At 46.3% G+C, this 15,141-nt stretch overlaps 2 protein-coding genes across 3 annotated transcripts in view; both read left to right on the top strand.

Annotated features, from left to right (window-relative positions):
- Positions 1–3,067, top strand: part of LOC115197121 (junction plakoglobin) — a 74,509-nt gene extending 71,442 nt beyond the window's left edge. For both annotated transcript variants that reach the window (XM_029758346.1, XM_029758356.1), the window contains exons 15-16: positions 1,384–1,533; positions 1,845–3,067. In XM_029758346.1, coding sequence (XP_029614206.1) covers positions 1,384–1,520 — 137 coding nt within the window. In that variant the 3' untranslated portion in view covers positions 1,521–1,533; positions 1,845–3,067. The remainder of the gene's footprint in view (positions 1–1,383; positions 1,534–1,844) is intronic.
- A 3,488-nt stretch (positions 3,068–6,555) lies between these two features.
- LOC115197117 (WAS/WASL-interacting protein family member 2) lies at positions 6,556–14,286 on the top strand. The gene is made up of 8 exons (XM_029758332.1): positions 6,556–6,795; positions 7,550–7,671; positions 8,476–8,608; positions 8,852–8,968; positions 9,785–10,471; positions 10,871–11,068; positions 11,542–11,643; positions 11,813–14,286. Exons 2-8 carry the CDS (start codon positions 7,612–7,614, stop codon positions 11,851–11,853), a joined length of 1,338 nt encoding a protein of 445 aa, XP_029614192.1. The 5' UTR covers positions 6,556–6,795; positions 7,550–7,611; the 3' UTR covers positions 11,854–14,286.
- Positions 14,287–15,141: the final 855 nt, after the last annotated feature.

Below are 15,141 nucleotides of genomic sequence, written 5' to 3'. Positions count from 1 at the left end.
AGTGCCACTTGATTGGTTTCCTGTTAGTGGCTGTGACGAGTGACAGTGGACTGTGTGTGCCAGAGGGTGATCATTAAATCAACGTGCAAGCAATGTCACAGCAAAGTCTGCCCTCATCTCACTAGTCACGCACACACACAAACACATACTTGAACATGATTGGGGGGGAAGAAAAACAAATAATTGAGTTTCTCTCTCATATACACGCGTACACATACACAGTAGTGAGCATCAGAGAAGAGGAGGAAACCCAGAGACACGTGTCTATAGAAAGCCGGAGCCAGGTCTTGTCCTTTTCCCGTCAGCAGTCCATCAGACCCCAGGGAGTGTGGGGGACCCCTGCTGTTTGTACAATGCACTCGGCCCCCTGGCCACACTGCGGAGGGTGTGGGTGTGTGTGTGTGCGTGCATTCATGTGTGTTCACGTGTGTGTGTGTTTCTCTCTGATGTGTCTGCTCCCTCCATGCCCTGGAGAGGGGGAGGGTGACAGGGGGGTGGTAAGGGAGGGAGGAGGGGTGTTGTCAGCTGGGATGGAATTAAATTCACAGAGGTATCTATCTATTTCCCCTCTGGTCACATTTCCATGTCATTTACATTTCCATTAACTGGCCATCTATCATCGTCAAGCGATCTCCCGCACTCTATCCCGCTCTCTCTCTCACACACACACACACACGCTGCTGAGTTGACACACACTTTCTCTTTTCCACTGCTCGGCTAATGCTTCCTCCCTCCTTCCTGTGATTGCGTAACTTCTCCGCTATAGAAAACACTGGCACTCTCCCTGTCTCTCTCTATCTGGTGAATTTATCTTTTGTTTTTTTCCCCGAGCTCTATCGGTCACTACTTTATCTCTTTGCAGTCATGCGGAGTCATTCTCTAGCTAAGCTTAGGTCTCTGTCATATGTCCTAGTTGTGAATCTCCACTCTGTCTTCCTCTCCTCTCGTCCATCCCTCTCTCTGCATACAGTAAATCCTCCTCATCTCAATATCTTTAATTATAATTCTGAACTCTATCCCTCATATATCCCCCAGTGTGTGAATATGCGTGCGCGTGCGTGTGCGTGGTACATTAGTCACCATCCGTCCTTTCGCTGCTGACGCTTAATCCATATTGCAGTGCTCACATTATTAAACAGGGTATGAAATAGCATTAATGGAATAGAATAGAGGTGAAGGTGAAGAGATTGTTATTCCTGTTCTTCTTTCCATCCGTCACAGGAAAACGTCTGCTGATGGGAGCAAAGCCCCTTTCTGACTGCCTGTCTAATAATTTGGATGCTTGCACACTGTCAGTCAATGTCAATACACCAGATGAGCTTGCCTCTCTGTTGGCCTGTGAATTCTATATTTCTCTCATCTCTCTCTCCCTCCTTTGCTCAGAGCTGGATGGAGGCTACCCCCCCTACATCTACTCTGACCTGGGCGTGGACGGGATGCCACTGGAAGCAGAGATGCATGAGCAGTACATGCCTGAGATGGCCTATGATCCCCGACAGGCCTACCCAGAGCCCCTCTAACACACAGTGCAAGGTCAGTGATATAGATGCATACTCACACTCACGCACACACACACACACACACACACACACACACACACACACACACACACACACACACACACACACACACAGCTACACAGCGCTCCTCTAATGCACAGACTCAGCCCGTACTTTCCCCAGCACACACGCCCAGAATGGCTGTAAAACACAGACAGCTCAGCTCTGTAGTTACATAGTCAATTGCATAGTACACATATGAATAACTCAACATACCATAATTGCAACATTTTAAGACCACATGAAACATGACTTATGTCTAAATAACTGCCTCTTCCATTGAAGGCACAAAATGGAAGGAGTGAAAATGGCATGAACACCATGGAGGGACAGCTGAACGAGGATTTCACAAAGGGAAACTCCTATTTCATGGGGAGACATTGGCCAATCAGGGGCTGTTGTCAGAAAACACAAGAAAAATAAAATTAAAAAAAACAATAACAAGAATTTAGTGTTCCTCAAAATGAAAAGTTGCTTTGTTACAGTTAATGTGGAGGGAAATTGAAATGTAACTTTTAGATGCTGTGTTGGTTGTAGACGTTTCCTTGCATATTTACCTTGCACATTATTTTACATTTTCGTCATGTGTATAATTTACATGGCGGTACGCAGAGCCACATACAGTAGTCCTCAACACTAACTAGTAACATTGAGTTCAGACAAGAAATCCTATTCGTCACGTTATGAGACCGGTGGCTAATTGGCTAATTGGAACAGCAGCAGTGCTGCCTATAACTGTCTATCCCCCCAGCCCAGTCCATGATCCAGACTGCTGCTGGGTCTGAGGTTCCAAGACAAGCACCCTCTCCCTCCGAGGTTTGTCCGCAACCACTCTCTCCAAGTCGAGTGGTCTCCCAAGCACACTAAACCACAAGTTCAGCTGGTGCGGTTGGTTCCCCTCTGTTCCTGTGGACCGGTCTTGCTCACCAACAGTTACAGACACTCAACCGACACAGAATACATATGTATCGTGGACTAATACATTGTGCTTCAACATAAAACGTGTGTACGATCCAAAACGTCATGTCTGGCAGGCCCGCGCCCTTTTACAGCTACTGCAACTGACGTTTCCACGCAGTATGTGCGTTGTTATGGAAGATGTGTTTTTTTTCTGTCTTGATTTTTGGGGGGTTGGGGAGGAAGATGGGAGTGTGTTTTACCGAGGTAAGAGGCAGGGGAAGTATGCCAAAGAGATTTATTTTGTGACGATGATAATCATATAGCTTTCTGTTTGTTTTCTATTTCGATTGGGTGGGGGTTGTGTGGGGGGAAGCCGTAATTGTGATCCTGTTGTTTGTAGAGTGTGTGTTCCATAGCAACCCCGCTGCACATTCCTACCTTCCAAACGATAGAAAAGGCAAAGAGAAACGAGGGATGATAGAAGGATGATGTTGATAAGAGATGAGTGTACCATATGAATGATGGGGAAATTAACACTATGAATATGCATTTTTACAGAACATTTTTAGTTTGAAACTTTTTTTCAAATAAACAAACTATATTAACTAGCCTGTCTCCTGTGTATTTGTATGGCTGATTGGATCTTATTTAGCCTTGAGGTCATTATTGCTTTCGCTCACTGTCAGTCAAGCAAGGCCCGAACTCCAGCCTTTAAAACCACTGCAGGCTGGCGGTGAAGAATCCAAAGGAAACTCTGTCTCACAGCGCCCCCATGTGTCCCTACGAGGCAGGAAATCTGCTCTCACAGTACCACATTCGAGTTTCAAATAGTAATAACAACCCAAAGCTTCTGATAAATATACTGATAACTAACCCCTATTCATCTGTGCATGTAACAGAGGGAGATCGTACCGGATAAACTCACCCACAGCTTGAAACGGCGCCATTGAATCGGATCCGGATTACGGCTCCAATGTAACCGCCATTACTGTGCGTCACATATGCCAAGTGAGCCATTAAAAAGAGAGAAGTATGAAATAAAGTGTATAAAGAGAAGGTAGAGATTCAGCATTGATTATAGTGATAGGGTTTCTGGGATAACATAAGAGAAAGGAGGCAGTCAGTGGGGGTTGTGTGGGGGCTATGTCCCGACTTCATGCAGTATAGGCCTACTGCCACCAAGTGACTGTTGTGGTAATTCCCTGGGCAGGATGTCGGACGTTTCCATATTAAATCAAATCAAATCGTATTTGTCACATGCGCCGAATACAACAGGTGTAGACTTTACAGTGAAATGCTTACTTACAAGCCCTTAACCAACAATGCAGTTTTAAGAAAATACCTATAAAAAAATGTTTTAAAAAAAAGTAAGAGATAAGAATAACAAATAATTAAAGAGTAGCAGTAAATAACAATATCGGGGCTATTTACAGGGGGTACCGGTAATTGAGGTAATATGTACATGTAGGTAGAGTTATTAAAGTGACTATGCATAGATAATAACAGAGAGTAGCAGCAGAACAGAAGGGGGGGATGCAAATAGTCTGGGTAGCCATTTGATTAGCTGTTCGGGAGTCTTATGGCTTGGGGGTAGAAGCTGTTTAGAAGCCTCTTGGACCTAGACTTGGTGATCCAGTACAGCTTGTCGTGCGGTAGCAGAGAGAGCAGTCTCTGACTAGGGTGGCTGTAGTCTTTGACAATTTTTAGGACCTTCCTCTGGCACCACCTGTTATAGAGGTCCTGGATGTCAGGAAGCTTGGCCCCGGTGATGTACTGGGCTGTACCCACTAATCTCTGTAGTGCCTTGCGGTTGGAGACCGAGCAGTTGCCATACCAGGCAGTGATGCAACCCGTCATGATGCTCTCGATGGTAAAATCTTTTGAGGGTCTAAGGACCCATACCAAATCTTTTCAGCCTCCTGAGCGGGAATAGGTTTTGTCGTGCCCTTTTCACGACTGTCTTGGTGTGCTTGGACCATGTTAGTTAGTTGGTGATGTGGACGCCAAGGAACTTGAAGCTCTCAACCTGCTCCACTACAGCCCTGTCGATGAGAATGGGGGCGTTGCTCCGTCCTCCTTTTCCTGTAGTCCAAGATCATCTCCTTTGTCTAGATCACATTGAGGGAGAGGTTGTTGTCCTTGCACCACACTGTCAGGTCTCTGACCTCCTCCCCAAAGGCTCTCTCATCGTTGTCAGTGATCAGGCCTACCACTGTTGTGTCATCAGCAAACTTAATGATGGTGTTGGAGTTGTGCCTGGCCGTGCAGTCATGAGTGAACAGGGAGTACAGCAGGGGACTGAGCACGCACCCCTGAGGGGCCCCCATGTTGAGGATAATTGTGGCGAATGTGTTCTTACCTACCCTTACCACATGGGGGCGGCCCTTCAGGAAGTCCAGGATCCAGTTGTAGTCCTTAGCTTAGTGATGAGCTTTGAGGGCACTACGGTGTTGAACGCTGAGCTGTAGTCAATGACTAGCATTCTCACATACAGTTGAAGTCGGAACTTTACATACACTTAGGTTGGAGTCATTAAAACTTGTTTTTCAACCACTCCACAAATTTCTTGTTAACAAACTATAGTTTTGGCAAGTCAACCGACTGTGCATGACACAAGTAATTTTTCCAACAATTGTTTACAGACAGATTATTTCACTTATAATTCACTGTATCACAATTCCAGTGGGTCAGAAGTTTACATACATTAAGTTGACTGTGCCTTTAAACAGCTTGGAAAATTCCAGAAAATTATGTCATGGCTTTAGAAGCTTCTGATAGGCTAATTGACATAATTTGAGTCAATTGGAGGTGTACCTGTGGATGTATTTCAAGGCCTACCTTCAAACTCAGTGCCTCATTGCTTGACATCATGGGAAAATCAAAAGAAATCAGCCAAGAACTCAGAAAAAATGTATTTGACCTCCACAAGTCTGGTTCATCCTAGGGAGAAATTTCCAAATGCCTGAAGGTACCACGTTCATCTGTACAAACAATAGTACACAAGTATAAACACCATGGGACCACGCAGCTGTCATACTGCTCAGGAAGGAGACACGTTAAGTCTCCTAGAGATGAACGTACTTTGGTGCGAAAAGTGCAAATCAATCCCAGAACAACAGCAAAGGACCTTGTGAAGATGCTGGAGGAACAGGTACAAAAGTATCTATATCCACAGTAAAACGAGTCCTATATTGACATAACCTGAAAGGCCGCTCAGCAAGGAAGAAGCCACTGCTCCAAAACCGCCATTAGAAAAAATTGACTACGGTTTGCAACTGCACATGGGGACAAAGATCGTACTTATTGGAGAAATGTCCTCTGGTCTGATGAAACAAAAATATAACTGTTTGGCCATAATGACCATCATTATGTTTGGAGGAAAAAGGGGGAGGCTTGCAAGCCAAAGAACACCATCCCAACTGTGAAGCATGGGGTGGCAGCATCATGTTGTGGGTGTGCTTTGCTACAGGAGGGACTGGTGCACTTCACAAAATAGATGGCATCATGAGGCAGGAAAATTATGTGGATATATTGAAGCAACATCTCAAGACATCCGTCAGGATATATCCACCGACGTCGGTGGCAGCACCATTGAGGCAACAACAACCCATAGGAATCCCCACCCAGTTGACTACTATGACTACTTTAAAATAGCGGAAGCATGGTGGAAGCCCTCAATGGCGCTGGCCATGCGAATATGGCCTTTTGGCCATTAGAGGCCTCTATCATTCTCTGTAAAGTGACGTGTTCTGCCGATACAGACCTCAAGGCTCATGGTACCTGTAGTTATTTTGTGCTCTTTGTGCCAGAAAGTGACGGTAAAAACATGACTTCTCAAGACAGCGTTTGAAACATTCTTAACCAATGGGCACTACATCAACATATGAATTGTGTGTTGTACAGTAATATTGCTATCGCTAATATTTATCACAACGGGTGATTGTATTGAGAATTCACTTCCTGAAACCGCTCATTGGTGCCCTATTGTCCCCTCCCTGCCCTAGGAAGATGTTACGTTTCTGGCGGCTCCCCCTCCGCTGGGCGGGGGCAATAGGTGGACCAGGGTGGCCCCGCCCCGACTCGAATAAAATAGGGAGTGGGGTGTCTCGCTTTCTTTACCATCTCTGGATATTTTCCGTCTGCACACTTCCATCTTCTCTGCTTCAGCAATTCTCTGCTGCAAGTGAAGGGACGTGTGCGTGAATGCAGGAGTGAAATATCAATGGCCAGCTTGAAACTTATTAATACACTTGAGATGAAGGAACTACCGAGAACGAAGAAGCAAATATGAATTAAAACGTCAAATATCAAACGAATGGGCTGCTAAGGAACTCCAGTAAGTTGCATTATGTAGTAATCTAGCTAGAAATTCGCCTAATTAAGCTAACTTGCAAAGGTTGCCAACTCTGGCAGGCTAACCCAGGTAGTTAGCTCGCTACAGATCCTGTAGTTAGCTAACATGACAGCCATGAACATTAGCCAAACATGATAGCCATGATGAGTTCGCGCCATGTATGATATAGCTGAGATTCATAGCGAACGTTACGTTTGTTAGGATGTATTGTAGCCGTACTTTATTACACGATGGCTAGCTAGTTGAGTTATGTATGGAGTTAGCTTATCCTTTTGCAGAAGGGCCACCGCAATGGCTTCAAGTTTGTATGCTAATTGGTTAGCTAGCTAACGTTAGTCAACCAAATTATGCTAAATATTGGCTAATCTGACCTAGCTACCGATGACCAGGTTTATTTGGAGACTTCACACTATTGGATGACTTGACGCTATGTACTGTCGGCACATTTCCATTACACAGCAGCACTGACCCAACGTTAGCTCTCTGCTAGCATAACTAGCTAGATAGATAGGCCAACTTGCTAACGAAGTGAAGACGTCATCAGTAACGTCACATGAGACCAGTATGTTAACGTTTATTAGATGGCTAGCTACGTGGTTTAAAATATAGTTTATTGCAAGGAAAACAATCAAATCAAAGTGAACCACTTCTACTTAGCTAACTGCACTAGTTGACAAATTCATGCTAGATAAGACTGAAATATGTCACTAGATGACTCTGAAACATGTTATTGCAGGTGGTGACTGAGTTTGTATCTGAGACCCCAGGCCATCCACAAGACTTGTTGAGCGGGTCAGGATGCCCATTCCTCCCCCTCCACCCCCTGGAGGCCCCCCTCCACCACCCACCTTCAGCCAGGTAAGACCTTATTCAAGTTTTTTGTTGTTGACCTGGTTCAGAGAGCACACTACTGAAATCTGAAATAAGCTCTCCTCGTGGCCTGTGATTGTACGTGCTGTCCTTTCCCTTCCCTGCCAAGCCCAATCAGAGGTTGTGTCTCAAATGGCACCCTATTCGCTTTAATAGTGAACCGCTTTTGACCAGGGCCCATAGGGTAGTGCACTATATAATGAATCGGGTGCCATTCGGGACGTGCCAGAGCGCTTCTGGTGATTAGTGCTGCTCGCTCATGTAATCATCCTCTACATTTTTTTACACATGAAGTAATTCACATAATGAGCAGTGGACCGACCAGGCCTCTGCAGACGGCTGCATAACGATATGGATTTATGCAATGGACAACTAATTAATGACTTGATGTAAAGGACTCACAAAATATAAATCTTATAAAAATGTATTTTACTGTAGCCCCTCAAGGACACGCTCTACCCGGCTAATTCCCTTGCACCAACTGTGCCATGTCTTTCTGCAAGCTGTTACCTGTCAGGCTATGTATAATCTCAGCTAGTTACGCCAAGTCTATGGGCCAAATGGCCCATCCCAATTTCGAAAGACTCCTGTGAAATCGTGATTTGTCCAAAGCACCCAAACTAATGCAGCTCGTTCTCATACACATCTCGTTGTATCGTGACAGATCTACTGTACCGTAGTCTGTCCACGAGAAATTAGGTTATGTACTCGAGGTCTGTTCTACGGTAGCATGAAGTGTGCTATGTTGAGCTAACTAGAAGACACGCGCGCTCTCTTCCCCTCCCCTTGCAGGCCAACACCACCCCACCTAAGCTCAACCGAGATGAGGCCAAAGGCAGAGGAGCCCTGCTCGGTGACATCCACAAAGGGGCCAAGCTGAAGAAGGTCGGCGTGGTAAATGACAGGAGCGCACCCATCTTAGAAGGTAAGGCCAGAGCACCTCTAAGGTTCACCCTTGTCTCAGATCTACGATTCTGGTGGTGTTTTACTGACTAATCTGATTGGATGGAAGTAAGAAGCACAGAACTGATGATGCTAGGGTAGTGCATGGAGAACACACTCTGGGGGTCAAGGCTTATTTCACATGGGATACCATGAGGGTAATTATACATATCATAGGTTACTATTGTAATGCATGTCATTTAACCTTGTTTTCTTCCCTGTCCAGAGCCTAAAGGAGATGGTGCTGGTGTTAGTAATGTAGGCGGAGGAGGCTCGTCAGGGGTCATTCAGCCGATGGGAGGTCTTTTCCAGGCAGGTGTGCCTAAATTGCGACCAGTCGGAGGCAAGTATTTAATATCTTAACTGTTTTTACTAATGGTGTCACTTACAAAGATTTCCCAAAACAATCTGGACCGCTGAAGGAGTGGTTCGTCAAACTTGTATTGAAGAAGGTTTAGCACAGCAATTTAGTTCCATTACATTTATCGCTGAGAAGTTTGGGAGCAAGCTTCTTTGTCAAAGCACGATTGCAATTGGTTGAAAACTGAGCACTGGTCTTTGACTGCTTAGAGAGGGCAGAATGTCAGGTTTCAGCGTTGGCAGGGGGCCAGAATGTCAGGTTTCAGCGTTGGCAGGGGGCCAGAACGTCAGGTTTCAGCGTTGGCAGGGGGCCAGAACGTCAGGTTTCAGCGTTGGCAGGGGGCCAGAATGTCAGGTTTCAGCGTTGGCAGGGGGCCAGAACGTCAGGTTTCAGCGTTGGCAGGGGGCCAGAACGTCAGGTTTCAGCGTTGGCAGGGGGCCAGAATGTCAGGTTTCAGCGTTGGCAGGGGGCCAGAACGTCAGGTTTCAGCGTTGGCAGGGGGCCAGAACGTCAGGTTTCAGCGTTGGCAGGGGGCAGGCATGGCTGAAGGAGATTTTCTGATTCACAATAATGAGTTCCCTAACCTGCACGTCTGCATTAGTCTTAGATTTCATCATATGAAAGGCCTTACCCTCTGTCAGGGTGAAAATATTAGAACATTGATTATAATGACTAAAACAACCTAACACTACTCTTCTGTTCTGTAGTAACTCTGGACTGAGAAGTGTCCTAATGTTTCTCTGTTCATGTATAAATTCATCTTCATATAAATTGCTGATTACTTTTTTGTTGGTGCAGATGGTTCGGTTGGCAGGTCAGCCCTGACGCCTCCTGGCACGCGCCCCGCTGCTCCTCGTCCCCCCGGACCCCCTGTTCGCCAGGACAACACAGACTGCTCAGCCCAACAGGCCTCTCCCCCGGAGCACTCCCGATCCCAGAGGCCCTCCCTCCCCGATCTCTCCCGCCCCCTCAGCGGCGGCAGCCCTAACAGTGGCATGAAGCACAGCTCCTCCGCCCCTCCTCCACCTCCCCCTTTCTCTCGCCGGGGCAACGCACCCCCTGCCCCGACTCAGAAGGCGCCACCACCCGCCCCCTCCTACAACCGGGAGAAGCCCCTCCCTCCCACGCCAGGACAGAGTGGGACTTCCCCGGTGCCGGCCCGCAACAGCGCCCCTCCTCCACCCCCTTCTCCCAACAACAACCGCCGGCCCCTGACGTCAGGGGGCTCCTCTGCATCCTCCTCTTCCTCCTCTCTGGGTCCACCTCCTCCCCCGTACCGCCAGCCCATGACCAACGGCCCCTCCAGCCCGGTTAACGAAGCCGCCCCGGAGCTACCTCAGAGACACAACTCCCTCAGCAAGAAGCCGTCGCCCGGACCTGGACACACTCCAACCCGTGGGCAAGCGCCACCGCCGCCGCCTTCCCCCTCCCCGCCAGGCGGACGCCCACCCCCTCCAGTCCGTGACCCCCCCGGTAGAGGAGCAGGTATGTTGCTACTAGTGCTCTCCTTGTTCTTCTACCTGTAATGGAGCTGGGTTAGGGCCAGTCCCATTTCAAGTCCCATTAAGTTCTAAATATTCTTCTCACTGTGCTGTGTCACAATTCTTGTTTAACCTCGATCTCCCCTTGTCAATCACCTATCATAATGTGAGGCAAGCGAGGAGAGGTGATTTGTTTATTAGTGTAGACATTTTTAAACGAGTGTAGAAAAAGTAGTGTGGCAAGGTGTGGCACACCTTGTGTACAGTCAGGAAGGTGGCGTGTCACGACAGGCCTGCAGTGTCTTTCTAGCGTTCCTGTCTTGTTGTTGTGTTGTAATGACTGCTGGTTCGCCAGTGCGGCTGCTCTGTTATTCCTTAATGACCGTACCGTTTGTCTGTACAGCTCCACCCCCGCCTGGGTCGTCTCAACGAAACGGGGGTCGGGATGCCCCCCCTCCACCACCCCCCTACAGAGCTAGCCCCTCAGAGCCTCATAGCCGTGGCAAGCCGCCCCCTCCTCCCTCCCGTACCCCTGCCGCACCCCCGCCCCCTCCCCCACCTATCCGCAATGGACACACCTCCATTTCCCGCTCCTTCGTCGGTGAGTCTTCTTCCCCATACTGCATCACCTGACCTCAAATTTGGTTTCTCTCTACGTTGACTAACAAAATGAGTTGGTTATTAATCTACTTCGGAGTCTTTTGGAATGTATAAAATGTTGCAGTCCAAGTAAGTGTTGGATCTGTAAAAGCGAATGGGAAAACTGCATCGGAGTTGGTCAAATCGATTTGAGTTGGGTAAAGGGTAAACTGACTTAAAAAAAAATTTCAAATAAATGATTTGTTATATATACACACTTTATTTGTGAAAACTGATGACTCTAGTGCTTCAGGGCACTTGATCCATGGCTCCTTCGGGTGGAACAATTGGATCAATACAAGAGGATTGAGAACTACCAACATTTCACACTCTTCCCTACTGTTCTGTCTATCCTCTCCTCCCTTTTGCCCTTCAATGACCTTGACCACCACCCCTGACCTGAACTGTTATCTTCCTAACCTTCTCTCCCTACAGATGACTTTGAGTCCAAGTATTCTTTCCACCCTCTGGATGACTTCCCTGTTCCAGAGGAGTACCGGCACTTCACCAAGATCTACCCCAGCAAAGCCAACAGAGGTGAGGGCTCACTTATCAATGTGACGCAACATGCCAATAAGTAACGTACACACACATTTTCTGGTGCAGAGTACAACATTTTTTACATGAAAGGAATATCAATATTTTCCCCATAGGCATATAAGTTTATTGTAACAGTTTTTTATTGTTTTGACTATTTCTTTGGCAGTGATGAGGGGAGCTCCTCCTGCACCACCAGTGGGAAGGTGAACACTGAGACTGTCACTTCTAGTGTACAGGAGACAAGGGTTACACACACACACACAACACTTTCTCACATGGAACCTACAGCATATAACATATACATGCTTCTCATTTGACAACATTTCACTTAAGCTCCATAACCATTCCCTCACACGCTCGCCCTTGAAAATAGCCCAGGAATGGTTTTCTACGGCAGTCTCACTCCATTTGGAGGTGGAGTTTGGCAGCTTACTTATGCCATTCCCAGCCTGTGTCCGCGTGGGTGAACTTGCCCTGTTTTATCACAAAGGCATACTTACCCATTCATAGTGTTTCCAGGCTCGTGTGTGGATGGGGGAACACTTTGACACCGGTATGAAAGACTAATCTCCGTACCACACGGGCTCCACGTTAGAGTATGCACTGTGAGAGCCCACATCACCATGAAACGGGAGAACACCAGTCAGTCGTCTACCGTAAGAAGAAACCAGTGACTCTACAGCCTGGTCCTAACAGCAGTGACTCTACAGCCTGGTCCTAACAGCAGTGACTCTACAGCCTGGTCCTAACAGCAGTGACTCTACAGCCTGGTCCTAACAGCAGTGACTCTACAGCCTGGTCCTAACAGCAGTGACTCTACAGCCTGGTCCTAACAGCAGTGACTCTACAGCCTGGTCCTAAGTGTCTGAAGGTGATTGACTTTTGGGGACCATAGCACCCCTTGCTGATGGAGGGAACTGCAACTGTTTGAAAGTTCTCTCAGGTATACGGTTTGTGGAACAGAGAACTGGAGCAGATAAGAGGTCCTTTCCAAAAGTGCCAACTGAGTCAGAACTGAACTGGGAACAGCTCATAATCCCCCATCCTGTCTCCCTGCTGCAAGGCTGTCAGGGGGTTCTCTTATGACTGGTTGGAATGATGGACTGACAAAAGCAATAGTTCCATACGTTCTCAGTGATGGTTGGCAGTAATCAACACCTGTGACAATCGTTGGTTTGTGGAAAAAGGTCATCCTGTTGATAATGATATTGCACATGTATGGGATCTTGCAGCAAGGAATCTCTCCCTCCCTTCCTCTCTGTGCAGAAAGACTAACCAGATAGATGCATGGTCTCTTTTTTTTTTCTGTGTGTCTCTTGACAAAATGCATGAGGGTGAGCTTGTTAGTTGTCCTAAATGCAAAGCAGAAGGTTATTATGCCTTTTAACACTAGTCTGGGTCACTGAAACCATTTCACAACTAACTCATACGAACACTACAACCCCACTAGCTTAAAAATGAGAGCTTTTCAAATGCATTGCATGCTACAGGATGCTGAATCATTACATTGACACTAAAATACTCAACCTGAACCCAGGCAATGAGTCGGAAGCAGTCCAAGAGTTTATTGTTCAAAATTGATGGGGGGGGGAATGATGTTGAGGGGGTAAGTAAATGGATGCTTTCAAATATAAACCTTATCCTGCTGATTAAATATGTTGATACCCACAATAGCCACTTGGTGGCAGTATTTTGTTTTTCCATAGGGAGATGTGGTTGTGATTCAATTTGTCATTTAAAAAAAACAGTGGTGTATTATTGATTTGGCCAATGTTGAGCGAGAGGTCAGTGCAGACCTGTGTCTGTGTACCAATTTTGAGATCTTCTGCTGAGGGTTGAATGGACAAGCTAGTGATTAACAGCCATGTTGTTCATCTCAGTCATAGTTGTCTACATGCTGTCTTTGAAAGAAAAGAAAATCTACTTGATTTCCAGAATAACATTTATGTAATGTAGTCCCTACATTTTCTTTGCTTAATGCACTTGACCACAAGCCTGAAAAAAATGCATATTGTTACACAAGGGAGTGAACCTTTAAGGCTGGTACTTGTGATTGGCTCCTATTGTTTGTGTTTTCGGGTTAGTCTTATTCCTCATTGTAAAACGGCCCTGCACCGTGACAGAACCCCCTTAAACTGTCACTCGCCATTCTCTTTATTTCAACCCTTTGCTGGTATTTTGCCTTATTATACGCATTCACTGTAAGTCAATTCAGGATTTGTAAAGAGAGCAAAGCTAATCATTAAGTGTATACACCTCATATGGGTAATACGGTAGTCATGGCTATTGTTCTACATTTTAATATGTATAAAGCTTGTAATATAGTGAATAAAACTGGGATAGATAACGGCAGGCTTTTGTCAGAAACCAGTGGCGAACTGTTAGTATTTCCATATGTCTTTCTCTTGCCTTCTGTCGTTATTTAGATATTCCCTCTCTGTGTCAGAGGGCCTGTGGGGCCATTTAACAGGAGCAGTATGCACTCACATTGAGAGATCCTCCTTGTTCATGTCTTCTTCTCATCACGTCATTTTCATACTTAGCTTAATCCAGGCCCTGGTTCCTTCTGTACATTTCACCCTTCTGAGTCAGACATGTTGTACCAATTCAATTAAAATGTCACTGATGGAAACAGGTCAACTTTTCCTGTGTTTGTCCAGTCCCTTGTCATCTGTTGTTATTGCATAATGTCACTAATGTGCCACAGGCTTTGGTTAAAGGGATAGTTCACCCACATTACAAAATTACATTAGCTTTCTTTTAGAGGGTAGATTGATGGAAGCCACAATGTAATTGTCTGCATCATTTAAACAAAGTTTCCTTTATGTTCCACAAATTGGTGTAAACTAATGGACAACAACACTTAGCTTTAACACTATATACACAAGTATGTGGACACCATTTCTAATTAGTGGCTTCGGCTATTTCAGCCACACCTGTTGCTGACAGGTGTCTGATATCGAGTGCACAGCCATGCAATCTCCATAGACAAACATCAGTAGAATGGCATTACTGAAGAGCTCATAGGATGTCACCTTTCCAACAAGTCAATTTGTCAAATTTCTGCCCTGCTAGAGCTGCCCTGGTCAACTAAGCGCTGTTATTGTGAAGTGGAAATGTCTAGGAGCAACAACAGCTCACCTGTGAACTGGTAGGTCACACAAGCTCACAGAACGGGACTGCCAAGTGCTGAAGCGCATAAAAATAGTCTATACTCGGTTGCAACACTCACTACCGAGTTCCAAACTGCCTCTGGAAGTAACGTCAGCACAAGAACTGTTGGGAACATTGCTGAGGAGCCACACAAGCCTAAGAACACCATGCGCAATGCCAAGTGTCGGCTGGAGTGGTGTAAAGCTCGCCACCAATGGACTCTGCAGCAGTGGAAACATTCTCTGGAGTGATGAAGCACGTTTCATCTGGCAGTCCGATGGATGAATCTGTGTTTGGCAGATGCCAGGAGAACGCTACCTGCCCCAATGCATAGTGCCAAAT

The sequence above is a fragment of the Salmo trutta genome, chromosome 1, assembly GCF_901001165.1.
Source record: "Salmo trutta chromosome 1, fSalTru1.1, whole genome shotgun sequence".
In the NCBI taxonomy this organism is placed as follows: domain Eukaryota; kingdom Metazoa; phylum Chordata; class Actinopteri; order Salmoniformes; family Salmonidae; genus Salmo; species Salmo trutta.
The sequence above is the reverse complement of the archived record's forward strand: the minus strand, read 5'-3'. Positions and strand labels throughout refer to the sequence as shown.